The following is a 23,250-nucleotide window of genomic DNA, read 5'->3' on the forward strand; positions in this document are numbered from 1 at the left end:
TTTAAATTACCAAATTATGCGAATAATCAAAAATTGTTGCCAAATTATATTTCTGTCAAAAGTTCGCCATTTTGGTTAGATAAATATGACATTTCATCATTTCACTAATCAATTATTTACGAAATTAATAATTTCCGTATTTATTTAAATAATTTCCTATACATTAAAAATATCGAGTTTAAATACCTTATTCAAATATCAAAGTTAATACATTTATGTATTAATAATAGAATTACAGCAATGGAAAATGTATTTAATGTTGCCTAACAATCAGGTTTGAAGACGTGTTTACATTCCTATGAATGTGCTTAAAAAATAAAAATAAAAACACTTCAGTATCGATGAAGTGAATCATTTTAGGAAGTTAAAGAATGAAAAATGATCTAAATATAATACAATAGATATTTTATGATAATTATCTACTATAAAAACCTGACGAATAAAAATATATATTTAATTACACAAATATTTTAGATTTTAATTATTCAATGCTTTAACATCTACATTGTTTTTCTAATTTATATGTAGAATAGTGACAAAAATTTAGTAATTATAGTTTTTCTTTACATAAAATACTATAAAAATCTGTAAAATGTATTTCGTTAGTGATAAAAGGCAACGTGGTAAAATGCATAAGGGTGGGGTTGGTGCATTTGGGCTCAAGAAGAGAAGTGCGGGTGGGGGCGCGAATGATCTGCGCGTCGTTTTAACGTAGCCGAAGACTGACGTCAACGGTTCGGCTTGTCCGGAGATTGCTGTAGAGTCATCTAGAGAGCCGATCGTTCAGAAAGTTAATATATAATATCCCACTTGATCCTCAATCGAGTAGATCTGTTTTGTAAGTTGTTGTGCTGTGGTGATAGCCGCGTGTTTTGTTGTGTGTTTGTAAAAGGAAGCTATGGCCACCGAAGTCGAAAATAACGCACCCGAAACAAAGGAAATCAAAGAAGAAATACCGTCCGGCGACAACAAAGCCGAAGAGGCCGGCAAACAAGATAATGCCGGCGGCGACGCGCCCACCCCAAAAGAAAAAGAACCGGCTCCACCGAAAGTTCTAGTACACAAAAGTAATTTCGAAAAAGATGTCGTTTATTTGTATCAATTTTCGCGTACGCCACTTTTACCATCTCTCTCGCCCTATTGTTTGAAAGTCGAAACATGGTTGAGACTTGCCGGCGTCAAATATGAGGTAAGTTATAATAAACTTTTACCAAAAAATTTCGAATTCAATTTTTAAAATATCACATATTCATATGATTATAAAAGAAAATTTCATTTCAATGTGTACTACACAAAAACATTCCGTCAGCCATTATGTCTTCCAGGCTTTCACTTTAAAAGTAGTGAGTAAGCATCCGTTGTCCCTTTTGTTCATTAAATACCCTCAAACTTTTAAAATTTATAAACCGTTATATTCGAATGAAAAAACTAAAATGAATTTTAATTTAATTGTAATGTTAGTAAATTTTGTTTTCTTCCTGAAGGGTGTGTCAGATGGACAAAGCTTTTCTCTAATTGAGGGAGTGTCTATTTAACGATATTAATGTATTGTTAATTCAAATGAAGAGTAAATCGATACTTTATTTCATTATATTATCAATTTTTGAATATGGTAGAAAAAAGCGAAATTCGTCAGTTTAGGTTAAGATATTTAAATAAAATGAATTATTTAAAAGAAATAATGGAATTATTAATTTTCGTTCTGTATTACGAGTTATTTTGGCCGCCATTGCATATTTTATCGTCAAAATTCTTGTTTTCTTTTTACTGGTTATTTTCTAACAAAAATAAATGTCGAAAAAATAACAAATCATTGAAAAAATATGGCGCAAACTAAAATAACATAGATATTTATTTAATATATTTGCAAAATTTAAAAAAAATCCAAAATTGGGCAATTTTTTCTCAATAGAAAAATTTAAAATGTAATCGAGGGGGTTTTGGGTACGAGAAATCGATTGACATGATCGGTTTTTTCGTTAAAACCCTATAAATAGCAACTGCAACTATCGAGTCCATATTTTATAGACGTGTTTTCAAAGGTTCATTTAAGAAAAAAAATAATCGAGTTTGGTGTTGAGGAAAGCGTTTTTGAGAAATATATATACCAAAAACGAGTTGAAAAAATGTCAATATGTATTGACATTTGACGTTTCGACCTATTTTAGCCTATAATATATTTGATTTTATGCCCGTGGGTACTAAATTCATAAAGTTGAAATTATGAGTCACTCTTGTATGTACCCGCATTCATATCCAATTTATTAATTATAAAATTGGTTTATAAGGAGCGGTAGTTTCTCACCCATCGTATCCAGACTATTAATTAATCCATTTTAATTGGTCTATTGTAATCCCAAATAAACAAGTTAATTAGAAAATATTCGAAATTTAATATGAAAAATGATATTTCTAAATATTTTTAGTAACAGTAATCTGACAACGTTGCTATCTCAATATTTGGATACACAAATATTCTTTCACTCACTCTATATAGTTACTTCTCTTTCTACTATTATTTTTTCATCTACTTTCTCTCTTTTTCATTATAATTTTTCATCTTCTCTTTTCGTTTCTCTTCATAAATTTACGTATACGACGTTGCCAACTCTCCGTAAAAATTAAATCTCCTTATATTTAATTGCTTTCATAAGTTTTATTTTTATAAAAAGTGAAATTCAAATAAACTTTGTCGATGTAGAACAACAATTCGAAAGTTGAATAGTCGACGCTGATGTGTTGATTCTAGTTCAACTCTGAGGTCATTATGCCGAGTTGGAAAACATTTTTTTTTTTTTCTGTTTTAATTTCGTTGCCTTCTAGAAACTGGCTTTTGTTATTTTATTCGACAAGCAGATGTTTTATACACATAAACGTTAATTCTCTTCTGGTTATGAGTTCCAGAGATGGGATTCGATGAGAATATTTTTTTTTGTATTCTTTCTTTTTTATAAACATACAGGGTCGCCTTTCGAAGCGATTTTTGTACGATGTATAACGAAGGAAGCCGAATAAATAAATCTAGATCCATAAATACGTCGAATTATGCATACGAGGCGCGATTGAAAAGTACAACGAGATTTATATTGCAAACATAAAATTTAATTCATTGGAAGCCTCTGCGGGGTCTCAAAATTAATTTTCATACATTCTTCTACATAGAATTATACATACGAGGTGCGATTGAAAAGTATAGTGAGTTTTATATTGAAAACATGAAATTTAGTTCATTGGAAGGCTCTCGGGGTCTCAAAATTAATTTTCATACATTCTTCTACATAGAATTATGCATACGAGGTGCAATTGAAAAGTATAGTGAGGTTTTACGTGAAATTTAACTTATTGGAAAGCTATGTGGGGTCTCAAAATTAATTTTCATACATTCTTCTACATAGAATTATACATACGAGGTGCGATTGAAAAGTATAGTGAGTTTTATATTGAAAACATGAAATTTAGTTCATTGGAAGGCTCTCGGGGTCTCAAAATTAATTTTCATACATTCTTCTACATAGAATTATGCATACGAGGTGCAATTGAAAAGTATAGTGAGGTTTTACGTGAAATTTAACTTATTGGAAAGCTATGTGGGGTCTCAAAATTAATTTTCATACATTCTTCTACATAGAATTATACATACGAGGTGCGATTGAAAAGTATAGTGAGTTTTATATTGAAAACATGAAATTTAGTTCATTGGAAGGCTCTCGGGGTCTCAAAATTAATTTTCATACATTCTTCTACATAGAATTATGCATACGAGGTGCAATTGAAAAGTATAGTGAGGTTTTACGTGAAGTTTAACTTATTGGAAGGTTCTGTGGGGCCTTAAAATTACTTTTCATACATGCTTTTACATAGATATATACATACGAGGCGCGATTGAAAAGTATAGTGAGTTTTATATTGAAAACATGAAATTTAATTCGTTGGAAGGCTCTCGGGGTCTCAAAATTAACTTTCATTCAAGCTTTTACACAGAATTATGCATACGAGGTGCTATTAAAAAGTATAATGAGGTTTTACATAAAGTTTTAATTTATTGGAAAGCTCAGTGGGGTCTCAAAGTTAATTTTCATCAATCTTTTAGATCAAATTCTTATTACTCGTGTCACATAAACATGATTCTACTTATTTTCAATCGTAGTTTGGTATTAAATTATACTGTTATTTATAAATTTTGTTTCGAAGATGTTTATTTTGAAAAAAATACATTATGAAGTCGTAAAAATTAAATTTGAACATAAACGTGAAAAAAAATTCGTGGTAATAAATTTCTACGAACAGAATTAGATATAATATGATAATACAGTGACGTAGAAAACACGAAAAAATATCGTACATTTATTTTTATGAAAATATTTATTTATCGAAGTATTTAATGCCGAAAGTTACTACTTCCGGTTCAAAAAGCCGAACCGGAAGTGAACGAAACCAATACCGGAAGTATTCCATGTGTGGAAATGGATTTTATAACCTCGAAAAAATTTTCGTTTAATATGAATAGGGAATATTTACTAAATACGCACTGACCCTCGTATATTACCTATTATAAATTCAGCGTTGCCTACGCATCGTTTCAAGTTCATTAGCAAATAGCGAAGATAACCTTGTAGAGGTCGTTGCACTCGTTCCACATCTAAATTATTATTGTTTCTATATGCAAATCGATAAAAGATTTATTATGAGGTGTGTGGATGATTTTGTGATATATTTCGCGTTAATTTGCGCTTGTATAAATTGTAAATTCAAAAATATACTTTTATCAATTTGTAGGAAACTATTTCTAAATAGAAACTAACAAAAATGTTTTTATTTTATTGAAAACCATCGTTGTCTATCCGGTACAACGATTAGTCATAGCTAGTTTGAAGCTAGTCACTTCCCCTATCTAAAATATTAGTAAACAAACGCGACGTTGTCAAATTTATTTTAATCTCGTCGAATAGGATCTTGAAATTAATTGTTTTGAAGAGAGTCCGTTGTAAATGCGTATTTATTCAACATTATTCTCAATGTTATCAATTTGTTTATACTAGCGAAATTACATAATATAATGTATTTATTCAAAATAGCAGAATAATGATAAATCTGACAACGTTTTATAGAATCTACATTCCACTCTACCATATTCCTTTCTTTGTCTAGAATAAAAGTGGTCGATAGGGTGTTAGGACAGCGTTGCCGGTTGTATAAATGAATTTTTTAGATGTTTTTTCGAATGGGATTTAAAAATTCTGTACGGATTTCCTGTTTTTGAAAGAAATAGAATAGGTTATAAAAATATGAAACCCACTAACCTCGTTTATTTATCGAAGTTGCACATTATAACAAAAACCTATAAACGCGTTTAGAATGAAAAGAGAAATAATTAAATTCTGATTTCCTGTATTATGGAATTTCAATTTATTAATTAAATTTTTGCTTAGAATCAGGATAAGAACATCTATTGTTAAAAGATGATTTGTTAAAGGAAGTTTATTTCTATGAATTTTTACTTAAATTATTACCAAAGTAAAAAATTGGCAACATAGCATATTGGTATATTCTTGTTACGTTAAGGCCGGTTTACACGCCTTAAATGTCAATTGAAGAACTGAAGTTTTGTGATAATATAAAAAGGAACGTGTAGACATAGTCGGGAAATTCATAGAACGTAATAAACAAAACGAAGAATTTATAAAAAAATACAAAGAAGTAGACGTGGCAAATTGAAAGACGGTTACAAAATAAATTAACTCATCTAGGTAATATTGGAACTAAATATGGCGTGTAAACTAGCCTTTAGCTACCAATACGGTTCATTTCAGTTTTGTGACTCCTGTCAATCTTAAAAACATTCGTAGAATAAATTACAACGTTGCCGCGTATTTGATTTTTGAATCGTTGGTTTCCATATTTAAAGATATTTAAATTTTATACAAAATACTGAATAAAAATATATTGAACGTAGTATATTCAAGTCGTCTGTGAGAAAGTTTGAATTAGAAGATTTTACCAGATAAATAATGATTGCAATAAGTGCAAGTCTTAATCATAAAAAAAAGTTTTTTCTCACAATTAGCTACGGCGGATGGTTCTGCTTCAGTTTACTTAGTCATTAGGCCAATAAACTACTTGGTATTACGGTGGTTTTATAGAAAAAAAAAAAATAGTCGCGGTTTTTTTTTAATTATTTCACAACAACATTAATAGTTTGATTATAAAAGTCGAAACACTTTTAATCAATATCATTCGATACACAAATCATAGAATATACATTATATAATTATACCAGTACCGAATTAGTACTTCTAAAAATATCCGCTTAAAGCGCTGCAACAAACAAACATCTTTACATTTCGTGTGTCATTTATCAAAATGGTTGTTCTATGCCGACTACTGGAGTGTTGACGTCACACGCTGCCATTGTTAGGGCAGGTCAGGCATCAATTTCGAAACAAAGTTTTAACTATAGACTATGTTTGGTGATTTTTTATTTTTCCGTATTATTTTTTAATTTAAATACTTTGAAGAAAACACCCTATCTTTCAAATTTTGTTTGAATTATATCAATATAACGGCCGTGACGTCACGCTCCGGTTGTCAATCGACAACTATCACTGACAGATGACACAAAACAAATGATTTTATGAAACAAAATTTTAATTTTCGTTTAAAATACTTCGATACGGATGTAAAATAAAATAACTAACGAGATTTTTAAAAAATACCATTCATAGCATCGACTTCTCGTTAGGGTCGACTAGCAAATCTTTAAAATATGAGTAAATCTATAAATAACCGATGAGTCGTTGGTAATTTTGTTTCTCCCGCCCCACGTTTTCATCGACTGAAAGTCTGGAAAACGTTGAATAATTTATTGAACCGTTCGTTACGTCACACACCAATTATTTATTTTTTTCTACCACTACTGTTGAGTGTTAAATTCAACATCCTTTCATTTGTTTACATTGTATTTATAAACAAATCAATTGAGGTTATTTATTAGTGATTACGAGGGTAGTAAGTTAAATTCTCATTTGGAGATACGTAACCTGCTTTAAATCATTTTAAACTAAATAAAATTTTGATTAGTTTGACTAAATTAATGAAAAAATAATATATTAAAACTATTAATATTGGTATTTATTGAAAATTACGAGGTGTAAAGTTTTTAAAACGCTAGAGAAAGACGTTAATAAAATAAAACAAAAATGTCATATTTTAGTACGTATAGATACTTATTACGTACGTATTACATTTATATTAATCTAAAAAAAAAAATTCCCTTATAGAGGATATTTCTAAATTCGAATGTTTATGAATTATAATGTGTAAATTCAACCGAATTATTGGTATCAATGCCCAGCTGTGCAGGCGGGTGTGTTAAACTGTGTCTCCGGAGCAAGGACCTCGCTTGAATCGGTATCCTAGCAACGCAGAGCTCTCGCACCCCGGTTGATGTCATAGCAACGGTCTGGGTGTAGTCAGACATTTTTATTTTGTTAAAATACTGTTAATATATCAATTTTTTTTTCTTCACTTCTTATTCACTTTATATTTCGATCATTATTTATTAACAAATAATATTTTATTTAATAAATAATAATACAATGAGAATGTTTTGATATTAGATGTATAAACTAAGATATTTATCCAAGTTTTTGAAACTTTTGTGAAAACATTCTTCGGGTTTTACCAAAAGGACCTTTTTTTCTTGTTAAATCGAAATTTACTAACAAGGGGATATCTCTGTAGGTGTGTTGGTTGTTCCTAAAACGTGTACCGGGTGTATCTGGGAGGATTGAGTTAATTCCGTCGTATTAGGACACTTATCCCTGTCAATTCTGAATCAGATAACTCCCACCCCCGTTCCAGAATGTTTTTAAGACGTATTGGGGCGGTTTATTTGAACAAAGACACAATCGTGGTTGATTGGTTTTGCAGTTTTGTCTATGTAGGTTAATTTGTCGTTAATTTGTGTTTATACAATTATTAGTACATCTAGTTAAACGAAAATATTTAGTTTTATGAGTTGTTTACAACAAAAATTAACATCGTCACTTCTATTTACCAATCGTTTATCTTTCATTGAAGTATGTCAAAAAGAAAATTAGAAAAATGTTTAAATTAAACTAAATATAATTTTATTTCAACGGAATTCCGCATCCAATTTAATTTTATATTAACAAACTAAAAGGTGTATGTACCGAGTTCCGCTCAGGATGTTTATTATTTTTTTTCCTTTTTTTTTTTCGAAAATATTCGAGTGATAGTTGATATGAAACCGAAAAACAGGAATTTGATGACTAAATTAACCGTTGAAAACACTTAATTAACAAAATTCCTCGACGCATACGAGGGTGATACCAGAAGTATTTGATCTGACCTAGAGATGGCGGTAGTTACTTATTTATTAGAAAGTACACAATCTATACAACATTTGTTACAAGTTTGAGGAAGCCGCGTTCTTTAATATTTGTTCGGAAAAGGAAAAACCGTCTCTAAACAAGGCAAAAACCGTTCCATCTGCATGCAAGGTCAAGGTGTCGATTTTTTGGGACACTTTTTGCAACGTTTAAGCGAAGAAATGGTGAAAATTAATTAATTAAAGTTTGAATTGCTACTTCATACACCCTATTTACCGGATTTAGCCCCCTCGGATTATTTTACGTTCCCAAGCTTAATTTTTTTGTCCAAAATTTTTACGATTTCTTTGTTCTTTCACTCAAAAATGTCAGAACTCAATTTTTTCGATGATAAAATCCACGAATAGCATTTCTAATTCGTTATTCATTTACCATACATAATCTCTAGCGGTTTTTTTCCCGTTTCTTTACGCAAAAATTTCGATATAATAAAAGTTTGTACAAAAAATTTCTTCGTTGAGAAACTTTTCATTCTACCCTTGTATCGAGATGTCTATAATACGTAAATAACAATGAAAAACTTTTATACTAACAATCTAATGGAAATTTAAATAAAATATTTGTATATATGGTACAGTATATATCGAAATTTAGTTATCAACAAATTTAACAATCACTGATGACATTAAATCAAAGTTTAGCGACATAATTAATACTGACATGTATGATTTATAAATATTAACCTCATTTTTATTGTTTTCACTTAACTAAAATTAATTAAATCGATTCTACATTAATTTATTTATTTATTATATTATGATAATAAATAATTCTCGACGTATCCAACGGAAACAAATACCTCATTGCAATTCAGTATTTACTAATTATTATTATAATTAGATTCTCACCTTCATTAATTTTGTGGCGTCGTACTAGCGCTGATACTTGAAACTATTCGAATAACGCAAGGCCAAATAGTTACTAACCATATATGGGGTGTTTCCAGTACGTCTTCCGTACCTGGATTGGTACGTGTCTACTTGATACATGACAAACATTTCAACGTCGTATTACAAAAAAATATGCCTATTAGAACCACATTCATTGTTCAACGTAATTTCCATACACTTTAACCGAAGATACCCAATATTTTACTGTTGATAACGAAGAATCGGTTTCATCCTTTTAAATAAAGACAATCAACTCTTTCCATGTTTACAAATTCACTAGTAATGGCTGCCAACCAAATACTAAACAACATGGCGTCTCCAAACTTGAAACAAATGCTGTTAATTTTTGTAGAAATTCTTTTAATAATAATATGTATTTATAAGTTAAAGCTGCATTTTCGTTATAATAACATTAACTAGTTTTTTTATATGCTCTAATTCCCAGAAAGAATTTCAAAGATCGTTATGGTCTTCTAGAAAAAAAAGCGGTAAACTAAGATCACCCATGTGCGCGCATATTTTAATAGAGATGGGCTTTGATGGAAACAACATGTTATGAATACGTCTAGACGTTTGTTTAGTACAAGATGGAAGATTTAGTTGGGGTGCTACAGTTAAAATTTGACATAAAATTTACGATCCAAATTAAGACAGTGAAATAATTTTATAAACAAATTGTTTATCAGAATGTTTAATAATGTATTATCAAAATCTTTATCATAATTTAAATATAGGATTTACGATTGTCTGTTATCGGTGTGTGTGGAAATTACTAATTTTGTTTTTGATGATTCATTGGGAGCGTTCGACTCATGCGGTTTATTTAGATAATACAATTATTTCCAAAAAAAAAACGAAACAATGATTAACGTTTTCTTTATCGAAATTTCTGAATGATTTTATTATTATACTGTAACAATGTTAAGCTGCAACTACACGTTGTGTCAACATTCACCTTTCTACGTTGGCTGAATATGGACGAAGGTTGAAAACTTACTTAAATAAATGAAAACTAAATTAAACTGGCAACTATGGTTGTTATTCATATTCGACTAATGACTTGCGCACTACCAGCAACCTTGGAAGTATTAGACGCATCGTGTGATACCGGCTTTATGAGTTTGTTGAAGACATGTCAAATAAAGACAAAAAAAGCGTAAAATTAAATGAAATGTTTTTAAGAATTCATAAAATGATTCATTGTAAAATTGTACTACATATTTATAGAGTGTGTGGATTTTATTAGGCCATTCTGTATTTATCATTAATCCGATGATTGTTATTGAATTATTTATAGATGCATTCCAGAACGATAAATAGTGTGTTATAAATAATTGATATTTATTTGAAATTTAAATGAATAACTGAATAAATAAAAAAAATTAGATGACAGCGATAGATCAAAATTATTATTATGGGCGTTGCACCTTAGTATCTTATCTATCGTATTTACTTGTATAATCACTATTACAGTCTGTTTGGAAAGTAAATAATTAAACAAAAAAAAAATTCCAAGCAACATTCAATCGAACAATTGAGAGGAAATAAGGATAATCAAGACATTAAGTTAGAATTGAATACATTCCGTTGAACCAGTTCTCCATTTCCTGAAATTTATTTTCGTAATAAAAGCCAGTAGCCATTTTAGAACATAATCAAGTAATTTACATATAAACATCGTGGTTGCCACGTAGTAACCGCTTGTCAAATCCATATCAATTCACAAAAAATCGATTATAATCGATTTTTTTTTCAATACTATTTATTCCACTGTTTTTATATGATATATAATTTGTAATCAATATTACACTGACTTGATATTTTTTGTTCAAATTGTGCATTATTTCTAATAACAATACATGAATCAATTGAGAAATCCTCTAATTAAATAAAAAATTAATTAATTGGTTTAATTTCTATCGGTGTTTAGTATTCCGTCCGTCTTATTTGAATAACCTCCCAATTGTTACATACTTTTAATTGAAATCTCTGAAAATCTAACCAAACTTTTTTGTTTACGTACAATTCTGATACGAATTTGTTAACATTTATCTGTAGGTAATCTTTTTCAACATTGATATTTAAATATTCACTTTCAAAATTATAAAAAAAACATAAAAAGCACAGTTTGTTTCTTTTATAAATCGTGGTTTTAAATTTTTTTTATATTCAAACCGACTCCGAGATTTTGCATACCCGTTTCATTATTTTAAATACACGGCGTGCACCATCTGCTCGCCAGATGAAAAGTTTTACCAGATTTTTGCCTAATTATTCCAAATAGTTTCTAATAATAATATATTAAATCGTTCGACACTGTAATAAAGAATTTTATAACTGCATTAACTTTACAACTAACCATAAAATTTAGTTTTATAAATTTGAATATTATAGTCCATTCATTTAATACGAGAAACAAATAAACCCATCACACATTTTTTTGGAAAAAATCGTTTTTATAGCATGGAGAAATTTTACGCGTATTCTTTTGAAAGTTGGTACTTAATAAACGTCATATGGACTTGACAATGGCAGCGCCATCTGTGTTTCATTCACACGACTTATTGGGTGACGTATAAAACTATGAACGAATTTATTTTTTTATAATATAAAAAAACCTCGAGAGACGCTACTGCTTTGTTTGTACATTCTTAAACAAAGCTTTTAGTTCTAGAAATTTCTCACAATCGTTGCATCAAATTATCTGAATCCTGAATAGGCATCAAGTTTTATTTATCATTTTTTGCATACCTAGCACAAATATAACACGAAATTTATGATTATTTATTCGCTGTCGTTCATTAAAATTGACGTGTACGTACACAAAAAGTAATTTACGAAAATATTTTATTAATTACAAACGAATGAAATAAAAGTTTGTTTTGTACGATGGCGTTCCTCTCGAGAATGCAAAGGCAGTACTTAAATCTACGTTTGATCGACATTTCCTCTGGAATAAACTACATAAATGTGTGGTAAATAATTGCTTTAAATTAAAGTGGCAGACTTTGAGTTAACCAAGACATACCCCCGTTCTTTATAAAGTTTAATTTGATGACGTGGCCGATAATAAACCAGACACATTTCGATCTACAAACAGTGGCACGTGTTTTTTATTTCGAATGAAAAAAGGGCGAAAAGAAATGATAAAAACCACCATTTTTTTTTAATGAATTAGTTCATTAGTGCCTAACCCTTCTATTAAAAATTAGGGAGCGTGTTACCAACTCACAAAAAACATTATTCCTAAAGTTAAACGTATTTCCAGTAACCATAGACATAGTTAACACTAGTTACCACGGAGTTATTTTTATGGTAAATATTATTGCGATATTCAATCTATATTATTAGTATCGAGGAATGTACTAGATGTCGTTGACACTTTTTTTTTTAAATATATACAAAATATGACAGCAAAGTTTGGTAAAATCTCGTAAGAGAACTGAGGATAATTGCAGAATTGTTGGAAATAAATGTGGCAACAGCGCGTATTAAAATTATGTACGTTATTTCAAAACGAACCGAAACTGTCAATTATCAATTTTAGGTTAAATCTTGATAATTTTTTTTTTATTTTCAAGTTTAAAAAATGTTTTAATTCATTTTCTACGAGGATTGTTTGAAAATATTCTTACCTCAACGCGAAAATATCAAGATTTATCAAGGATATCCGATTTAAGTTAACTTCTAGGACACCTTCAAATAACCTTCACAAAGAAATTGTAAATATGACACTAAGAAGAAATAATTTCACAATGCCGTTGATAGTTTACGATTCACATTTCCTAGTATATATTGTTTCTATATTAGACGAAGAAATATGGAAACGAAATAAGTTGAATCGACTCCAGGGCCGTATTTATCTATTTTTTAGTTTAATTTTTTCGATTGCAGAACGTGGACCACAAAATGAAATACCGTTCGAAGAAAGGCCAGTTGCCGTTCATAGAATTGAACGGTGAAGAAATAGCGGACAGTGCCATCATCATGAAGGAATTATCCCAGAGATTCGGTCACGATTTGGATATATGTTTGTCGGCGGAACAAAGAAATTTGGCGCACACCACCATTTCCATGATCGAAAATCATCTGGCTTGGGTAGTTATGTGGTGGCGCACCAAATTCCCCGATCAAGTGCTCAAAGGGTATAAAGTTAATTTGCAACACGCTCTTGGAACTAGGATACCCAACGGAATACTCAATTTCTTTTTCAAATTCGCTTTCGGCAGAAAGGTGAGTCGCATTTCGTTTTTTTTTCCACATTTTTTTTTCTATTTTTTAATATGATCGCCCTGTATATTGATTTGTTTGATATAAATTGTTTTAAGCCCCTCGTAAAACTCTTTTTTATAATTGTCAAGGTCAAAATTCATATTAAAGACAATTGCGTGTTAAAAAAAAGCATAATTATTAATACAGGGTGTCCCATGTTTCGTTAAAAAGCGATTACTTGTAAATATGATATTAAAGGAAATTTATATCTCATTTTATGGATACTCTGTATTATAGGAACGTAAAAAAACATGCAACGGTGTATTATAATGATGTAATTTAATTGCGCAACTAAATAAATGACATAATATAGAACTCATTCAATGGAAACGGATTATTTTTTTATTGATATCAACTTTCTATGATTTAGGCGAGTCTGCGATTGATGATTTAATATAAATAAAAGTTTTTAAATATACAAAAGTAACTTTAATGTTTTTGTTTTGATTTATTACTATACGTAAAAATTCATCTAAAAAATAAACTTGGCAACATTCAGTTCCCGTCAGTTAAATCCATAGAATTACTAACAATATTTAATGTTAGTTCTATGGTAGCATTAAACATATTGTATTTGAATCTTTTTATTCCCGCCAATATCATTTTAACTCCTAACCTAAAAAAACTGTTTTAAAGAATTTGAAAAAGCAGATTATTCAATTTAACGTACAATATTTATGTTTATATTTGAAAAAAAAGTCGAAATTGTTATTTCTATTCAACATAAAATAACAAAAATAAACAAAACAACTGTTTATAATACACAGTTGCTATTGTTAACGTAGTAGGTGGATGACTCGTAGTCTGTATCCTATATTTAGAAGTGCATGGAATATAATCAAAGTAAGGGGAATCATTAAGTGTTGTTTTATTAGAAAATTGTTCTTTCTTGTAATATATAAACTACCATACATTGCGCAAATAAAAACCAATTAAGTAATATCTTGATGTTTAAAGTAAATAAATTAATAATTATTGATATTATTAGATGATTTTAATTCAATTTATCGTTTTCAGTTTCTTAATTTTTTTCTTGTATCCATTTTAAGAAGGTTTAAAGTTGGCGTTACTGTTTTTTCGTTAAAATTTTTAATTTAATTAAACTTTCTGCATGTTGTGCATGTTTTTTACCAGTGTTGTTTGTAGAGGTATTTTAATATTAGAATGACAATTTAGTGGTTCCAGGGAACGAAAAAAGTGAAAGCTCAAGGCATGGGTGTACATTCCGCAGAAGAAATCAACGAATTCGGTCAACAAGATTTGAAAGTACTATCAGATATGTTAGCAGACAAACCGTTCTTCTTCGGAGACGAACCTACCAATGTACGTATCATCTACTCTCTCATATCTTGAAAATATTTTGACGAAAACTTTTTTTTTCAGTTGGATGTCGTGGTATTCGCTCATTTAGCACAAATCTATTTCATCGACAAAGAAGTCAGTTATCCATTGAGGGACTACATGACGGAAACTTGCCCGAATTTAGTAGGACTTGTCAATCGCATGAAGGAACGTTGTTTTCCGGATTGGGACGATATTTGCACAACTTTGGATTTGAACTCGCATTTACCCAAACCTAAAGCCGAAGAATCGAAAGATAACAAAGAAGAAAGCAAAGACGAGAAGGAAGGAGATAAAGAGAAAGAACCAGAAGAGAAAGATCTCGAAAAGGAAAAGGTGAGTTTCAACTCGCTTTCTAGACTCGTTTTTTGTAACTACTCTTACCTACAATACCTCATTGTAACTGTCCTAGCATCCTAAACTCTTTTTTGTAACTTTCCTTGCTTCCTAAACTCTTTTTTGCAACTTTTCCTGCTTCCCTGACCCTTTTTCGTAACTTTTTTCGCATCCTACACATTCTGTAACTTCCTTGCTTTCCAGAATCTGTTTTTGACACTTCACTTGCTTCTTAGACTCTTTTTGTAACTTTCCTTGCTTCCTAAACTCTTTTTTACAACTTTACTTGTTTCCCTGACTCTTTTTCGTAACTTCCTTCGCATCCTACACATTCTGTAACTTCCTTGCTTTCCAGAATCTGTTTTTGACACTTCACTTGCTTCTTAGACTCTTTTTGTAACTTTCCTTGCTACTTAAACTCTTTTTTACAACTTTACTTGTTTCCCTGACTCTTTTTCGTAACTTCCTTCGCATCCTACACATTCTGTAACTTCCTTGCTTTCCAGAATCTGTTTTTGACACTTCACTTGCTTCTTAGACTCTTTTTGTAACTTTCCTTGCTTCCTAAACTCTTTTTTGCAACTTTTCCTGCTTCCCTGACCCTTTTTCGTAACTTTTTTCGCATCCTACACATTCTGTAACTTCCATGCTTTCCAGAATCTGTTTTTGACACTTCACTTGCTTCTTAGACTCTTTTTGTAACTTTCCTTGCTTCCTAAACTCTTTTTTACAACTTTACTTGTTTCCCTGACTCTTTTTCGTAACTTCCTTCGCATCCTACACATTCTGTAACTTCCTTGCTTTCCAGAATCTGTTTTTGACACTTCACTTGCTTCTTAGACTCTTTTTGTAACTTTCCTTGCTACTTAAACTCTTTTTTACAACTTTACTTGTTTCCCTGACTCTTTTTCGTAACTTCCTTCGCATCCTACACATTCTGTAACTTCCTTGCTTTCCAGAATCTGTTTTTGACACTTCACTTGCTTTCCAGAATCTGTTTTTGACACTTCACTTGCTTCTTAGACTCTTTTTGTAACTTTCCTTGCTTCCTAAACTCTTTTTTGCAACTTTTCCTGCTTCCCTGACCCTTTTTCGTAACTTTTTTCGCATCCTACACATTCTGTAACTTCCATGCTTTCCAGAATCTGTTTTTGACACTTCACTTGCTTCTTAGACTCTTTTTGTAACTTTCCTTGCTTCCTAAACTCTTTTTTACAACTTTACTTGTTTCCCTGACTCTTTTTCGTAACTTCCTTCGCATCCTACACATTCTGTAACTTCCTTGCTTTCCAGAATCTGTTTTTGACACTTCACTTGCTTCTTAGACTCTTTTTGTAACTTTCCTAGCTTCCTAAACTCTTTTTTACAACTTTACTTGTTTCCCTGACTCTTTTTCGTAACTTCCTTCGCATCCTACACATTCTGTAACTTCCTTGCTTTCCAGAATCTGTTTTTGACACTTCACTTGCTTCTTAGACTCTTTTTGTAACTTTCCTTGCTACTTAAACTCTTTTTTACAACTTTACTTGTTTCCCTGACTCTTTTTCGTAACTTCCTTCGCATCCTACACATTCTGTAACTTCCTTGCTTTCCAGAATCTGTTTTTGACACTTCACTTGCTTCTTAGACTCTTTTTGTAACTTTCCTTGCTACTTAAACTCTTTTTTACAACTTTACTTGTTTCCCTGACTCTTTTTCGTAACTTCCTTCGCATCCTACACATTCTGTAACTTCCTTGCTTTCCATAATCTGTTTTTGACACTTCACTTGCTTTCCAGAATCTGTTTTTGTCACTTCACTTGCTTCTTAGACTCTTTTTGTAACTTTCCTTGCTACTTAAACTCTTTTTTACAACTTTACTTGTTTCCCTGACTCTTTTTCGTAACTTCCTTCGCATCCTACACATTCTGTAACTTCCTTGCTTTCCATAATCTGTTTTTGACACTTCACTTGCTTTCCAGAATCTGTTTTTGACACTTCACTTGCTTCTTAGACTCTTTTTGTAACTTTCCTTGCTACTTAAACTCTTTTTTACAACTTTACTTGTTTCCCTGACTCTTTTTCGTAACTTCCTTCGCATCCTACACATTCTGTAACTTCCTTGCTTTCCATAATCTGTTTTTGACACTTCACTTGCTTTCCAGAATCTGTTTTTGACACTTCACTTGCTTCTTAGACTCTTTTTGTAACTTTCCTTGCTTCCTAAACTCTTTTTTGCAACTTTTCCTGCTTCCCTGACTCTTTTTCGTAACTTCCTTCGCATCCTACACATTCTGTAACTTCCTTGCTTTCCAGAATCTGTTTTTGACACTTCACTTGCTTCTTAGACTCTTTTTGTAACTTTCCTTGCTACTTAAACTCTTTTTTACAACTTTACTTGTTTCCCTGACTCTTTTTCGTAACTTCCTTCGCATCCTACACATTCTGTAACTTCCTTGCTTTCCATAATCTGTTTTTGACACTTCACTTGCTTTCCAGAATCTGTTTTTGACACTTCACTTGCTTCTTAGACTCTTTTTGTAACTTTCCTTGCTTCCTAAACTCTTTTTTGCAACTTTTCCTGCTTCCCTGACCCTTTTTCGTAACTTTTTTCGCATCCTACACATTCTGTAACTTCCATGCTTTCCAGAATCTGTTTTTGACACTTCACTTGCTTCTTAGACTCTTTTTGTAACTTTCCTTGCTTCCTAAACTCTTTTTTACAACTTTACTTGTTTCCCTGACTCTTTTTCGTAACTTCCTTCGCATCCTACACATTCTGTAACTTCCTTGCTTTCCAGAATCTGTTTTTGACACTTCACTTGCTTCTTAGACTCTTTTTGTAACTTTCCTAGCTTCCTAAACTCTTTTTTACAACTTTACTTGTTTCCCTGACTCTTTTTCGTAACTTCCTTCGCATCCTACACATTCTGTAACTTCCTTGCTTTCCAGAATCTGTTTTTGACACTTCACTTGCTTCTTAGACTCTTTTTGTAACTTTCCTTGCTACTTAAACTCTTTTTTACAACTTTACTTGTTTCCCTGACTCTTTTTCGTAACTTTTTTCGCATCCTACACATTCTGTAACTTCCTTGCTTTCCAGAATCTGTTTTTGACACTTCACTTGCTTCTTAGACTCTTTTTGTAACTTTCCTTGCTACTTAAACTCTTTTTTACAACTTTACTTGTTTCCCTGACTCTTTTTCGTAACTTCCTTCGCATCCTACACATTCTGTAACTTCCTTGCTTTCCATAATCTGTTTTTGACACTTCACTTGCTTTCCAGAATCTGTTTTTGTCACTTCACTTGCTTCTTAGACTCTTTTTGTAACTTTCCTTGCTTCCTAAACTCTTTTTTGCAACTTTTCCTGCTTCCCTGACCCTTTTTCGTAACTTTTTTCGCATCCTACACATTCTGTAACTTCCATGCTTTCCAGTATCTGTTTTTGACACTTCACTTGCTTCTTAGACTCTTTTTGTAACTTTCCTTGCTTCCTAAACTCTTTTTTACAACTTTACTTGTTTCCCTGACCCTTTTTCGTAACTTTCTTCGCATCCTACACATTCTGTAACTTCCTTGCTTTCCAGAATCTGTTTTTGACACTTCACTTGCTTCTTAGACTCTTTTTGTAACTTTCCTTGCTTCCCAAACTCTTTTTTGCAACTTTTTCTGCTTCCTTGCCCCATTTTTGTAACTTCCCTTGCTTCCTACCCAGTTTTTTATCGAAAAATCCCTAGTTTGACAAAATTATGTATAATTTTCTGTTTTTTATTGTGTAGGCTGACGAAAAAGAAAAGGACAAGGCTAACGAAAAATCAGAAGAAAATAAGGAAAAAGAAGGAAAATAAAGAGGAATAAATTGAATTGATTATCTCACAAGCCCCACTGCCGAGGCTCGTTTTTTATTCTATTATTTTCTTTCGTTATCTATCATCTTCAAAAAAAAAAAACTTTTTCATATTTTTTTTTGTTTCGATTCATAAACTTGTGCAACAATCTAGTTTATAAGATCCATACACTTTTTTCATTGTAATGAAAACATAAAAAATACTCTTACGGATGACAGTTATTGTAGCTTTTTTTATAAAAAAAAAATATAGAGGACACTTATTCACAAGATATATTCATTAATAAAAGTTAAGGACAAATTGTTTGTATAAAATAATTTTTTTTATCGTAAGCAAAATGTATGTCACAAAAAAACGAGGATAAATTTGACAGGCAGAAAAAATGTCACATACAATCAAAATATCCTGTACTATTATATTTAAATGAAAATCGTCCAGTTCAAAGGACCAATTATACATCTTATACAGGGTGATCTGATCGGACATCAAACATTCTTTCGGCCTTTCATAATACATGTAGTGCAGTCTCAGTGTATCACTTAATAATATTTCCAATTAGTAATACATTTAAATTACAGTATATTCATTCCATTTGTTATGGGCTTGTTTCTCGTACTTATCTACCACTCGCGCCATCTAATTTTCAATAAACGTAAAATATTTAAAGACAAAGTACATTTGAACTACTACCAATATTAGTATGTTGTATAATCATTAAAACTGATAGAGGATATTAAATTAGAAGTTAGTTTACAGTTTCGATACAAAATTTTTGTCATTCGACAAGTTAAAAATGCTAATTATGATGTTATATTGAATATTACTTGGTATTATACATGTTTTCATACTTATCTATCGTGCTTTTCTTACTTCTACAAGGGAGAGTACATTTGAACTACTTTTATTATATTCATGTATGTTTTACTTCCATGATATCTAAAATTGTATTTATTTTATATAAAAAACAGTTTTTTTCAATTCTATACACTATTAAGAGTATTTTCAATCAAAATTTATTTTTTTTTGAACTAATTATTGTTAGAATGGAATATAAGAGTAAATCGAATAACAAATTTCTCACTGCTCGATATTTCACTATAGATTCCTTCATTTAGTGAGATCACAATGTTTTTAGTTTCATATCTCATCCTTATCGACTATTTACACTAGTTTATGTCCAATCAATTTCGAATATTCCAAGAAAAATGTTCTACGAATGATGGTACATTTGAACTACTATCAGTATATGTGTAAATATGACATAAAATACAGTTTTTTCAAATCCTATCGATTATTTAAAGGATTTTTTCATCAAATAACAATTTTTTTTAATATCTACTTCAACAGGACATTATTTTTGACAAAATTATAAGCGAGTGGTTATTTGAACGAGACATAAGACTGAATCGCATCACAAAATTCTCATTGCTTGACATTTTATATTGTAGATTTTTTTTATTTTGAAAAGATTTGTTGAGAAGCATTGAAATTCGTATTTTGAACGGTCAAATTCAATACGGATTCTCGTTAATATTTTAATTTATAGATATTATCGTAATACATTACTACAACTGTGTTGTATGCTATATTGATTTAATTAAATTGGTATTTTAAGTTATTGCGCCTTTTATTTCCCTCCCTACCACTAATACTTATCGATCTCTCGTGCTTATCGACCATTTACACTATTTTAAATCCAACCTACTACAAATATTTCAAGAAAAATGTTCTACAAGATATGGTACATTTGATCTACTATCAGTATACTTCTATGAATTGTGTACATATGATATAAAAAACAGTTTTTTTTGTAATTATATCGAGTATTTAGTTATTTTCCATCAAATGACAAAGTTTTGTCATCGATTTAAATCATCAGGACATATTGGATCTGTATGTTGTGGATTCAAAATCAAACAGTATTTTCATCGATAAAACATTTTATTTCCTATTTCTATTTTTAACTATCCCGAAGATTAGTTACATACAAAGGAACAGCTCTTAACGTTTGCGAATTAGCTTCATTCACTCGAACTACTACATAATCTCCTTGATTTATATCCTTCAAGGAATCTCCATTCTGATAAGGAACTTTCATCGGTGGTATAATAACTCTAATATTTTGATCGTTTCGTCCTTGTAAAAATTTTGTAGATCGTTTACTAATACCTTCGATTAAAACAATTTGATTCTTTCCTATCTGGGATTGGTTTATCTTTTCCGCGTTTCTCCTGAACGTTTCTATCATTTTTTTCAACCTTAAAAAACAATTAAAACTGTTTATGCTACTTCTTCAACAATACAATACAATTATACTGTCTAATGTGAAAATTATCTTCAGATATTGAAGGTTAAGTCTCTGAAGATGATAAGTTTGTTATCGAAACGCGCTTTTTAACAGTGTAATAAAAATACAAATAGTCTCCCAAAACTCCTGCTCTAAAATGAAGAGTTTGGGTTCCAAAAGCAACATAAAAGGCCCACATTTCTTTTGATGGTTTAAAAGAGGGACTCATACATGAAAAATATGAAAATAATTACCTATATTGTTTAATTTCTGCTGGTACATCATCTTTATACCTCCTATGAGCTGTAGTTTTTTCCCTCATACTATAAGCAAAAAGGAAAGCTGTATTATATTTGATTTCGTCAATAAGTGATAGAGTTTCTTCAAATTCTTCATCGGTTTCTCCACAAAACCCACAAATAAAATCCGAGCTCAAAGCAACATCTGGTATCATATTACGTATATGTTTGATTAACTCTATATAAGCTTCTCTAGTGTAACCTCTTCTCATTCTATCCAAAACTGCAGTACTACCAGATTGAGCAGGCATGTGTAAGTATTTACATACGTTACGATGTGAATGTATTGCCTCTAAAACTTCATCGGGAAAATCCTTTGGATGCGGTGAAGTGAATCTAATTCTCATTTCAGAATCCACTTTAGCGACTTCTTTAAGTAGATCTGCAAATCTGAGACCGCCTTTTTTAGGTTTATATACAGTTTTGAAACCGTTAGCTAAAGTGGTTATATTATCTAATTTATTATCTACGGAAGTATCCCTGTAACTATTAACATTTTGACCGAGTAATGTAACTTCTTTTACACCTTGTTTAGATAAATATTCTACTTCACGTAAAACAGATGTTATGGGTCGCGATCTCTCCCTTCCTCTAGTAAACGGTACTATACAATAAGTACACATGTTATCACAGCCTCTCATTATAGACACAAAAGCAGATATCGAATTTTCATTCAATCGAACAGGTGCTATGTCTGCATATGTTTCTTCGAATGATAAAACGACATTTATAGATTTTTGATCATTTTCTGTTAGACTTAATAACCTAGGAAGATGCCTGTAGCTATCAGGACCGGCTACTACATCAACCAAAGAATTCTTTTCTAAAACCTAAACAATTTGAATAAAGTAGTAGAAATATCCTGTGATTAAATATTACCTTTTCTTTAAGTCTCTCAGCCATACATCCTAATATTCCTATTTTTAACTTTGGTCGATCTTTTTTACGAGATTGTTTTATGCCTTTCATAAATCTGAGTCGTCCCCAAATTTTTTCTTCCGCGCTGTCTCTAATAGCACAAGTCATTATTAGAACAACATCAGCTTCGACGATATCTAATGTACGTTCAAAATTATTATCTTTTAAGATCGAATAAACAATTTCGGTGTCGTTCACGTTCATCTGGCATCCGTATACATCAAAATACACTTTTCTCGGTTTATTAGATAAATTAACAACATAAGGTACATCTTCGTAATCATATTGTTGACATGTTACTTCTTTTTGTTGATTATTTTTAAGAAAATGTAGTAAATTCGGGCCATTGTTGATTTTCTCTTTAAATGATTTATCGATAGCATTTTTCTGTGTGCACATAGTCTTTTTACTACATACTAAATACCCTTTGTCGAAACAAGTTCTGTAAAACGGTTTTATTTTGTTTATAATTGTTTTATTCATTTTATTTTAAAACTATTTTTAATAAATTATAAATTTCATAATGCTCTAACCTAAAATTATATTTTTGACATTGGGGTATAGCTTGGGAGACATCTATTTATGAATAGCTGAACCTTTTACTAGAACTATCGATCAATTTAACAGATCGAATGAACATCGTAATAAATTATTGATCGTCGATAGTT

General features: G+C 30.7%; 2 protein-coding genes across 3 annotated transcripts; one reads left to right on the forward strand and one right to left on the reverse strand.

Annotated features, from left to right (window-relative positions):
• Positions 1–668: 668 nt before the first annotated feature.
• On the forward strand, positions 669–20,696 carry LOC130447632 (failed axon connections). Of its 2 annotated transcripts, none has more exons than XM_056784566.1 (5): positions 669–1,189; positions 13,196–13,534; positions 14,750–14,896; positions 14,957–15,250; positions 19,010–20,696. In XM_056784566.1, the coding sequence occupies exons 1-5, from the start codon at positions 899–901 to the stop codon at positions 19,076–19,078; spliced, it is 1,140 nt and encodes a 379-aa protein (XP_056640544.1). In that variant the 5' UTR covers positions 669–898; the 3' UTR covers positions 19,079–20,696. The 2 variants fall into 2 exon arrangements, with proteins under 2 accessions (XP_056640544.1, XP_056640545.1); XM_056784567.1 differs by having other exon boundaries at positions 14,759–14,896.
• Positions 19,335–23,156, reverse strand: LOC130447631 (CDK5RAP1-like protein). Its single transcript, XM_056784565.1, has 3 exons — positions 22,544–23,156; positions 21,620–22,494; positions 19,335–21,336 (listed from the first exon to the last, which is right to left on the reverse strand). The coding sequence occupies exons 1-3, from the start codon at positions 23,063–23,065 to the stop codon at positions 21,039–21,041; spliced, it is 1,695 nt and encodes a 564-aa protein (XP_056640543.1). The 5' UTR covers positions 23,066–23,156; the 3' UTR covers positions 19,335–21,038.
• Positions 23,157–23,250: the final 94 nt, after the last annotated feature.

This window comes from Diorhabda sublineata, chromosome 8 (genome assembly GCF_026230105.1).
Source record: "Diorhabda sublineata isolate icDioSubl1.1 chromosome 8, icDioSubl1.1, whole genome shotgun sequence".
Classification (NCBI taxonomy): Eukaryota; Metazoa; Arthropoda; class Insecta; order Coleoptera; family Chrysomelidae; genus Diorhabda; species Diorhabda sublineata.

Bases quoted from the DNA above. Each gene is read 5' to 3' on its own strand.
- LOC130447632 (XM_056784566.1), top strand. From the start codon at position 899: ATGGCCACCGAAGTCGAAAATAACGCACCCGAAACAAAGGAAATCAAA. The intron at 1,190-13,195 runs GTAAGTTATAAT...TTTCGATTGCAG, and splicing joins TTGCCGGCGTCAAATATGAG to AACGTGGACCACAAAATGAA. The intron at 14,897-14,956 runs GTACGTATCATC...TTTTTTTTTCAG, and splicing joins TCGGAGACGAACCTACCAAT to TTGGATGTCGTGGTATTCGC.
- LOC130447631 (XM_056784565.1), bottom strand. From the start codon at position 23,065: ATGAATAAAACAATTATAAACAAAATAAAACCGTTTTACAGAACTTGT. The intron at 22,495-22,543 runs GTAATATTTAAT...CAAATTGTTTAG, and splicing joins CTGAGAGACTTAAAGAAAAG to GTTTTAGAAAAGAATTCTTT. The intron at 21,337-21,619 runs GTAATTATTTTC...TTGTTTTTTAAG, and splicing joins GCAGAAATTAAACAATATAG to GTTGAAAAAAATGATAGAAA.